At 39.8% G+C, this 11,077-nt stretch overlaps 1 protein-coding gene across 1 annotated transcript; it reads left to right on the top strand.

Annotated features, from left to right (window-relative positions):
* Positions 1-6,202: 6,202 nt before the first annotated feature.
* LOC308304142 (nucleotide-binding oligomerization domain-containing protein 2-like) lies at positions 6,203-7,197 on the top strand (the record flags this gene model as incomplete). Its single annotated transcript, XM_080748702.1, has 2 exons — positions 6,203-6,941; positions 7,187-7,197. The coding sequence occupies 2 exons, from the start codon at positions 6,203-6,205 to the stop codon at positions 7,195-7,197; spliced, it is 750 nt and encodes a 249-aa protein (XP_080604828.1).
* Between the last annotated feature and the right edge of the window lie 3,880 nt (positions 7,198-11,077).

The raw sequence follows: 11,077 nt of genomic DNA, 5'->3' as shown, positions 1-11,077 counted from the left end.
TAAAACAGCAGTACTTATTTTATTTTTTTAACAATTAATAGGACAACAATAATGTTGAATAGCAGCAGTACCTATAGTGGTGTTTTGGACAATAATAGCAGCAATGTTTTTTTATTATTATTATCTTATTATTATTTAATAGTAAATGACTAATTAGACCATTTGAAATGTCTAATAAAATGTGAAAATAGTTTTTTTTGGCAGAATTATAACTCCAGATAATGGTGGCACTAAGAATAGCCCTAGATAGCACCCCACACTTTTTTTTCTTTTTTTTTTTTTCTACAATAAGTCAGACAAATAAAAATGTCAAGTCAGTAGTCCAGTCGGGGAAAAGGGCTAGTCAGGAGGAAGCCCCTGGCTCGGGGTGCAATGCGCGAGGTAATACTCAATTATATCAACGAGAGTATCGTGAACATAGCGAAGCCCATCAGAGCGAGGGCTAAAAGTATGAAACTCAGAACCGATAGCGTAGTGGAGTGTCCAGGAGGCAGAGAGCCTATGGAAGCACATCAAAGCAGCGAGAGCTTCGATGTCAAGCAACTCAAGCAAAACAGAAGAAAACCGTATCCAAGACAATCCACCAATGGGAGTCTGAATAAGAATGGTATGGCATAAGCACACTGCTGCAACCACTGAAGTACCGCAGAAGAAAAACGTAGACAAGATTCCGCATCACTAAAAAGAAAAGTAATAAAACGAGTAACATGAGAGTGATAGATAACCACCCAAAAGGATTTGTGGCACAAATGCGCACAGACAAGACAAAGTCTGGGTCCTTGGGGTCAAAATGATCACACAAATCTATGACAAGGGCTAAAGGCATAAGCTTATGGCTGGCACTGAGACACAGATTTCAACTGTCGACAGATATTTTCTCGTGCAGGTTCCACACCGCAACTTTTTCGATGTGAACGTCTTCAACACCGCCCAGACTAAGGTGCTGGGTTAACCCTAACGTGCTTACTATAAGTTTCACACCAGGTGTGATTTCACAAAAATCACACCGGGAACACTCCACATTTACTATATTCCACAAAAATAACTGTGCGAGTTTCACACCAGGTGTGATTTCACCAAAACCCGGTGTGATTTTTCACCAAAATCACTCCACATATAATTAAATGTGCGGGTTTCACACCGCGTGTGAACCCACCCACATAGGTTCCACGTAGCCGCAGCGCGTGGTGGACCGATGGCAAAGTAATGCGGATTTGACAAAGTTCACACTGGGAACACCCCACATGTAACACGCACGCGCCTGTGTCTCAAACTTCACACAAACCAAAGCTCAGAAAAGCACCCAACAGCATGCCCTACACGGAATAATAGTAATAATATAACAAAGGCAAGAAGAAATAATAATAAAACAATTACAAGAAACAACCTAGTCCAGGCCCAGGCCAAAAGAGAAAAAAAAGAAAAAAATGACAATTTTCCGTAGAATAAAGAGAATTTGTCAGGACCGAAAAGGAGCATGTGGTTCTAATTATAGTCTTCAAAACAATTGTGTGAATTATCTCACCGTGTGAAGATTCCAGCGCCGTTTCCCCCGCGGAGAGCCTGGAACCGTGCCCGTGTCCACCCTTAATCCCTCCTCGGCAGATCGAATAGTTTTGGAGCCGTAGACGGGATGGGTGGCTGGCCAGTCAGGGACCGCACCAGGCTAGCCGCGGCGTCCAGTCGTGGAATCCCACTCTGACACCAAATGTGGTGGAAATTCACAAAGGACTAGATACTAGACAGGTATCATGAAGAAGACAAACTCAGAACAAGTTGAAGGTCAAGTGTATAAAATAAATTTAATCCAAGAAGTTGAATCCAAACTGATCATGATCAGGGTCAGAAGCGAGAATGGCAAATGACAATCTGATGCAGGGTGAGCAGTCCTTATATACGATCTCTCAGGACTGTAGAACAAAGGTGCACCTGCATGGGAAACATCCTGGGTGGAAATGATAGATGTGGTATGGGGTCAGCATAGGTCATAAAAATTGTTTATCAGAACGGAAGGAGTGGAGGCAGTCCCAAGGGACAGGGTGGGATGTTGCGGTTTTACCTGTCGTCTCATATAACATACGACTTGGGATTTCACCTAAACAGGCGACTCCGGGGTCCGGGGGTGAGTGAGAGACAATGTTTTGTTTTCTTTGGAACAGTGCCAGATGATCTACAGGGGAGAAGGCATTTTATCCGGTGACCGCTGCCAGCCCCTACTTCAGTGTCTCAGTTAACCCAATCTGGGAACCCATCATCAAAGAAGTGTGACACCCCTCGGTCTGTCTCTCTTCCTTTGACATACAGTTAACATTATGTTGACACAGTACACTATATTTTGCCACTACACCATCCTTCCCATGAGGAAATAAAATAAAATTCCTTGCTACCCATCATGCCCACAAAAAAATAAAAATAAAAAATAAAATAAATTCCCTACCTACTCAGCCCTAAAATGACAGCCTACCCAACAATTTATTTTGCTAGGCCTTATAATGTTTGAAAGTCGCTAATCAAGATGGCATATGAAAAATCGGACAGATCTGTCTTGACCACATGACTATAGAGATAGTGAATATAGAGAGTAGTATAAATCAAACCTCGGTTCGAAGTGAAGCAGTGAACTTTTATTCTATGTGTTCTAGAGTTATGAACTCTGTGATCTATACATTCTTTATATATTCTGAATGAATGAATGATTTTATCTGGAGGGCCGAATTATCATGTGAAGCTTGACCAATCCTCATAGTATCCAATCATCAGACCGGGAGGGACACTACACACATATTCTGGACGTACAGGACAGATAAAACCTGTTCATTCTGAACTGAAATGGCCATATATGGACATGGGACACACATTTTGCTTTTTGAAAAAGCCTATTCATTCTGGACTGGTATTCTGGACGTACGGGACAGATATAACCTGTTCATTCTGGACTGTAATGACCATATATGGTCATGAGGTGACATACATTTTGTTTTTGAAAAAGCCTGTTCATTCTGGACTGAAATGACCATATATGGGCGTGGGACACACAAAGCCACTCATTGGAAGAGGTTTTCACCGCTTCAAAAATGTCTTACAGGTCCAGTTATAGAGCATCGCAGCGGAAGTGGTTTACTGGTGTCACTTAAAATCTCTGTTCATTTTCCCCATAGACTTTTACAAAAATATTTATAACAATTATGTAACGCAGACATGGCATTGGTCCGAAGGTTCATTAGTCCGAAGGTTCATTAGTCCGAATTTGTTAAGAATACTATGCCTACTAACCCTAACCCTAACCTTAACCTAGGGGTGGGCGATACTGGAAAAAAACATTATCACGATACTCTTCATGCAGTATCACGATACACGATATTATCACGATACTGTTTTATGCGAGTTTTTAGGTTTATTATGATTATTAGACCCACACAGATATTCTATTGATAATCTATTCATTGTTATGCTGCATATAGAAAGATAGATATCCTAATCTATGATTTTTTTAATGATAACATTTTGATTTTTGATTAAACAATTAACATCTTTTACCTCAAAATATTTACTAGTTGGTGTGATGATGGTTCAGGTCATTCAAATGGGTCCAAGAAATGTTTTATGGGTTCCCATAAAATGTTTTTGAGTGTTGTGAGCTTGTAGATCGGCTATTTTCAAAACAATTTGGCTAAATCATTTCGGGACCTCTCTGGGGGTCTCGACCCACGGGTTGACAACAACCCATGCCTTACCATTGAAACTTGGGGGAAAACAAATTACCCTACGACCAACCAAAGTCAGGAGGTTTGTTATGATACAAGCTTTCTTTTTACAGAATTACTCCGTATTTTACAATACAGTTATCATCCTAGCTTTTAGCTTTTCTACTAAACAAAAATGGCATGGTTTTATAACTAAGCCAATTATGAAATAGACGCGAAATAGACGCTACGATTTCACCGCGAGACACACGCATGCTTCAACGGTGAAAGCGTAACAAACAAAGCACTTTATAGCTTCTTGTTTGTAGTTAATAAAAACAGAAGCATGCATTTACAAGGCGATCTAAATCACCTCATCAATACTGCCAGAACACACAGCTGTGGACTCCACTCCAGCACGCACGCACACACACACACACACACACACACACACACACAGCTCAGCAGTTTGCAGTGAGATGGCTGATAGCGATAGCAGGACGGATAAAGTAGTTTGCGTCCTGTTAGTTTAATGCATCCATTATTAAAAATATGCTTCAAAGAATGCAGGGCAAGCTGCATCACTGCTTTATAAAGTCCCGTGAAAGTGAAACTAAATCGTGGTCGTGGACCAGTGTGCCGTGCTGCTCGGTGCTCCGGTCAGTCACTGTAGAGTGTAGACACTCGGAGCCTGTCTGCGTGCTGCCTGGGGGCGGGGCCGTGAAAGCAAAGGGACAGATCCTCAAGCCATATGACACGTTGAGCCGCGACATGTTGTTAGCTTGTAGATCTGTTCTTTTTGGTGTGTAATTCACCAAAAAGACCGTACTATAGAAGTATAAATTAAGCAATAGAGCAGCGACTCATAGAACGTGCACTCGCTGTATCCAGAGCCTTTTCTGTATGACTGTTTGTATCACGAGAGAAACGATAATCTGAAAAGGCATATCGTGGCAAAGCTGTATCGTCGAGACGATAATTATCGCCATATCGCCCACCCCTACCTTAACCTCAGTAACCCTAACTAAATTCGGACTAATGAACCTTCGGACTTATGGGCAGTCCCCATACAGATATCTCCATACATGGGCATAAACGGACACAGGCAAACAGATGGTCAAAACGAGTCCTATGACAACAGGTATAATGGGGTTTGCATTAAAGGGTGGGGCATTCATTCCCTATTGACATCGTTCCCGAGTAGGCCGGTCCCCAACTAGATGCTCGGCCACCCGACAGACAGATACAGAGATCTCCATATATGGGCATAAAATGGACGCAGACAGACAGATACAGATATCTCCATATATGGGCATAAATGGACACAGGCAAACAAATGGTCAAAACAGGTCCTATGACAACAGGTATAATAGAGTGTGTGTGTGTGTGTGCGTGCGTGCGTGCGTGCGTGCGTGCGTGCGTGTGTTTGTGTAAAAGACTGCTTATCACAGGACATTTCTGTTCTTGTTTTATTGATTTGTACAGAGACACAACCTCCATCCAGTTCCATCAGAAGAGCAACCAGCAGATGTTTGAGGTCTGGGTCTGAACTTCAATCATAGAACACACCATGCATCACACAGAAGATAACGGATGTGCATCCAGACAGATATAAGACTTGAGCGAACCAGAAACATGTTAAACCCTTGCAGTATTATCTTCAATATTTTTTCAACAGAAACTGAAATAAGAATGGACAAAATATCATTCATCATTTGACATAGCACGACTAACAACATATGGACTCAGGTTAGTATAGACTATAGACTTGAGAATAAAGTGACATGGCGTGTACAAGTCAGTCAGCTGTGGAATACATAGAGAATGCCAGAACCCACCTGGTGGGGGGGCTACAGAATCTCTCTGTTATCCTGGAGAATCTGTATCAGCGAAAAGTGTTCTCTGAAGAAACTGTCAGTGACATAAACTCAGAGAAAACTGACTTTGATAAAACGAGAGCAATACTGAACTTGGTCACAATAAAAGGGGAGGAAGTCGGCTATGAATTCCTAAAGGTCATTTACATAACTAGAGAGAGGACCTTAAAGAGACCACCTGTTTCTGAAAATATATCCTCCACGTCTACTCAGAAGAGCCATTTTGACCTTCACTTTTGGATCAGCTGCTTTTCTTTCAAAGATGATGTGGAAATGGATATCAACTATTCTAAAGGTATTGTACTGTATATAAAGGAAATATTGACAAATACTATTATTCAACATTTATATCCTGTTTACTTGTTGCATTATGAAGAGTGGTTAACACTGGTTACAATTACTTACAATACTTTCATTTTAGGTCCACGTCCATGCCACAGATACCAGGAAAAGTTAAAGTCCAAAGCTCTTAAGCTATCAGAAGACGTGTGGAAAGAAGGTGCAGAGATTCTAGACCTACCAAAGGAGTGTCGTCTGTCTTACACTCCACTGGTATTAGATACATATGAAAATGAAAAAACACCGTATAAAAAGGCGATATTATTCAAGAGCAAAAAATGCAAGAAATCTCGCCCCAAAAAAATGAAGACCTACATTCCCGAGGATAAACAGCAACCATCTGTAGATGACTTACTCAAAACACGCGAGAAGAACATTCTCCTGGTTGGTAAGCCTGGAGTTGGGAAGACAACAGCTGCATGTCAGATGCTTAAAATCTGGGGAGGAAGAGACAACAAGGAACTAGATTACATGTTCTATTTTGATATGAGAAAAATCACAAATCCCACAGGTTTGGAGGATCTTCTCTTCAGTACGTTTATTGAACCAGATGAAGTTAAAGAAGAGGTCTTGAAGGACATAAAGAGTAATTCTGAAAGTGTTACCATCATTTTTGATGGAATCACAGATCTCAATTCCTCAGTGATAGAGAAACTTGTTAAAAGGGACCTGCTTCCTGATGCAAAGATTGTGATCACATGCAGACCAGAGGTTGAATCAGAAAACTTCCTTTTAGACTGGGCATCTCTCCGAGTGGAGGTGAAAGGCTTCAGCACAAAGTCCATCAGATCATATCTAACTAAGATGTTGAACACTGAGCAGTTGAGAAATGTTGAGAACAACCTGGAGTTGTTCAGTCTTTGCCATGTCCCAGTATATGCATTGATGGTGGTTGCCTGCTTTTCTTTTACCAAATCTATGGCTTCACAAGAATCATGCACAGTATCTGAAATATACATCAACATTCTTCGTGGTTGCATCCAAAAGCACAGTGGCAAGGCAATACCAAACACAAAACTAGACAACTACATCAGAGACAAAAGTGACGCAATATTTTCTTTGGCAAAATCCGCTTTTCAGGCAACTCAGTTGAAATGTGTTAACTTAACAGCACTGTCTTGTGAAGAAAGCCCTGTTCATTCAGCATTCCTGAAGACACTAACTGTTAAAGTTAAACCTACAAAATGGGAACCCAACTCTGCATTTCTCCACTACACGATACAGGAGTTTTTTGCAGGGTTGTGGTTTTTGAAGAACCCCGTACAAATATCTGATCTTCTGCAACAGTTCTGCACTGAAGAGATGAAACACATGAAGCATGTGATCCCTTTCGTGTGTGGTTTGTTTAGTGAGAAAAATCTTGACATGTTGGAATGTCTAGGTCCAGATCAGCAGGTGAAGGACATATCTAAGTCTTTCATCAGAGCCGTTGTAACCACATTTCTCCCTTCTCCAATGAATCAAGATCCCAGTGACACTGATGAGAGCAACATTCTCTTCTTATGCCAATGCTTGCATGAATCTCAGTCCACTGAGGCCTGTCGTGACTTTCTGGACAAACTGGATTACTGCCTTGATTTGAGTGAAGAGAATCTTGACCCTCACCATTACTGTGCTGTGTCTTATGTAATCAGTCAGGCCATAGATAGAAAAATAAAGCTCCAACTTGAGGACACTGTACCAGAACAAGGACTGAGATTAATACTTGGCTGCCTGAAAAATGTCCAGTTGGATGGGTGAGTATGAATTAGATTTTTCAGTCTTATGGTCTTCAGTTGATCTAATTAGGTATTTATTTTACATTTTACATTTTATACCTCTCATAATATACATTAGATAGTTTTTTTTTTTTTATAAACAAAATGTTATGAGAATATTAATAATTCTACTCCAATGGGATTCAGATAGAAAGCTCTTAATTCTACCAACTGGTAGAGAACCCTTGTACCGTGTTTAAAATGACACAACAAAAATTGACCTATTCTAATTATGTTTTAACATGTATATATTTACCTGTATATTGAGGGGAAGGTCTCACTTCAGGAAAAAATGTTCTTCCAGGTGTGACACCTTGCAAAGCCAGCTCTGGAAGGCTTTACTCCTCAGTGAGGAGGAGATGGACTACAGAGGTTTACTTGTCCTTGGTGGTCATGAGTTGCACCTCCCAGTCGGTTGTGGTAAAACACACATGTTTAAAAGAGCAGTAGAGGTCATGCAGAACAGTCCAGAGACGGTCAACCTCTGCCTCCTCTGGGACAGGAAGTCCAGTGCCTGTCAGGATCTGAGATGGAGCCTGTTAGAGTCTCTGCCTCATATCAGAACACTCCGGTATGTGATTTAGTGTCATGTTAATACTTAGCTTATTTTTCATTCAAAATGTAAGGTTCTGTAAGTAATAATTGTAAAATCTGTCTCTCCTGCTCTTTAATTAATAGAAAATACAATTACTTTTATAGTTGATTGTGATTTCAAGGACTGAGCACTCCTTCAGTGGTCTTACCGCCTTATTAAAGATAATCTGTATGATTTACTCTAATCACCAACACATCTTCAAAAGCCTATATTTTAGATATATTTTGGCAACTTCAAATATGTTTTTGTGTTTGGATACACCCCCTTTAAGTTTTGAATTTAGTTGTACTTTTAGAAGAATATTGTGAAAAATTCTTGATGGATAAGAGTCATACTAGAAAGTTCCACAAATTTGTTTTGTGACCAATGTTTGTTTGAATACTGCAATTAAGTTTCAGAGACCCATCCAGAGTTGCAGACTCACTGGTTCAGGAGGAATTCCCTGGATTACTTGACGGGAAGGAAAAGAAGCTGTTACTAGACTTGTGCCTGGATGCAGCATATGATAAGAGCAAAGTATTTCAGAGATCAGTGAATACACTCCTCGCATTGTTCTCTGTTTACACTACGAGATATGACATCTTGCTTGATCTTTACCTTCATGTCAGGAGTAAAGCGCATACTGACATTCTTCCCATTCTGAAGCCACTTTACCCACCAGCTCCTACAGTCTGGTCCATAGACCTCTCAGAGAGAAAGGTCTCTGTCCTCCTAGAATGCCTAAAACTCCAACCAGGGAAGAAATCAGTAGAGCTGAGAGGCTGGTCAGATGAAGAGAGTGAATTGAGGAACTTCCTTCAGTGTCTACCCTACATCTCACAGCTCCGGTAACTGGGATCATGTTATGTATTGAATAATTCCTCATTAGATTTAAAATCCATTTACATTTTAATAAAGGTTAGCGGACAGTAGCTCTCACAAGGTGCATTTGAATGATTAACATGAATCGTCATTTACAGTTGTTATACAAACCCCATATCAAATCTGGTTTATTGGAAAAAAGTCTCAAACTGTCAACTGTAAAAGTATATTTCAGGTTAATGTATCAGCTTTTTAATGTGAATTCCTCTTGTTTGTTTGTTTTTATTTATTTTGTTTGTTTTTTTATTATCCACAGATTTACTTCTCAGACTCAAAGAGGACACAGATTTCTGATGAATCTGTGTGTGCAAGCAGCTCTCTATGAGAAGTTAAACACACAAACAATAGAGAAAGTGTTCTCTCTCTCAGTATATTGGCAACACAAATGGGACTTCCTTCTAGACCTGTATTCCCATGTCAGAGACTATGAGACTCAAACAGGCAGAAGTGTTTTTCCAGCATTACAACCAGTGTACCAGTCAACTCCTATAGTCTGGCCCATAGACCTCTCAGAGAGAAAGGTCTCCCTCCTCCTAGAGGTGCTGAAAGTCCAACCAGAGAAGAAACCAGTAGAGCTGAGAGGCTGGTCAGATGAAGAGAGTGAAGTGAGGATCTTCCTTCAGTTTTTACCCTACATCTCAAAGCTCAGGTAACTAGGATTATACTTTTATATCATTTACATTCGAAAAACATTAAAGTAGCTCTCACAAATGTGTATTTGAAAAATTAACCTTAATATACCCTAACCCTTAATATGACTCAAGTAAAGAAGTTATAGTTATTCATTATGTGGAACTCCTAGCTCGTTGACAACTTCCCAGACTTAGAGCATAATAGTGGTATCTATCAAAGTTATATATTAGCATACCGCTAAAGATACAGTATGTTGACAATGATATATCTTGTTATGTTTCTTTCATACTCTATCTATATTAAAGAGTTAGGTTTGATCAAATCTAGTTCAAATTGAATTGTGGCGTTTTAGCTGCACAGGTTTAAGTTTTTGACTTATATCAAAATAGTATGTTTAACGTTCATTAATAAGGTTTTTTTATGTTAATATCCCTTATTTTTCATAATCTACAGGTTTACTTCTCAGAATCAAACAGGACACAGATTTCTGATGAATCTGTGTGTGCAAGCAGCTCTCCATGAGAGGTTAAAAACGCAAACAATAGAGGAAGTGTTTTCACTGTCTGAATATTGGAAACACAAATGGGACTTCCTCCTAGACCTGTACTCCCATGTCAAAGACTATGAGACTCAAACAGGCAGAAGTGTTCTTCCAGCATTACAAGCAGTTTACCAGTCAGCTCTTATAGTCTGGTCCATAGACCTCACAGAGAGAAAGGTCTCCCTCCTCCTAGAGGTGATGAAACTCCAACCGGAGAAGAAACCAGTAGAGCTGAGAGGCTGGTCAGATGAAGAGAGTGAAGTGAAGATCTTCCTTCAATGTCTACCCTACATCTCACAACTCAGGTAACTGGAATTATGTATATTTTCTAACTGTATCTCATTATTAGATTTAAAATGTCAGTAAATAATACGAATTTCTATTTAGAGAGGATATGTGTTAAACGAGGAATCATATTTACTTATAGTTGGCACATTGCCTTTCTAAAAAAATGAATTCAGAGCTTATTGAAAACATCTAAAACACTTTTCTAAAATCACAAATATAAAATGTCTTTAGATTTATCATCATGTAGTTGACATTATGTTGACATGTTTTATTGTTGATAATTAAATGTGTTTTCTTACAGGTTTACTCAGAATCAACCAGGACACAGATATCTGATGGATCTGTGTGTGCAAGCAGCGCTCCATGAGAGCTTAAACACACAAACAATAGAGGAAGTGTTTTCTCTCTCTGAATATTGGCATCACAAATGGGACTTCCTCCTAGACCTGTACTCCCATGTCAGAGACTATGAGACTCAAACAGGCAGAATTGTTCTTCCAGCA

The sequence above is a fragment of the Nannobrachium achirus genome (assembly GCF_963921795.1).
Source record: "Nannobrachium achirus genome assembly, chromosome: 19".
NCBI lineage: Eukaryota > Metazoa > Chordata > Actinopteri > Myctophiformes > Myctophidae > Nannobrachium > Nannobrachium achirus.
The sequence above is the reverse complement of the archived record's forward strand: the minus strand, read 5'-3'. Positions and strand labels throughout refer to the sequence as shown.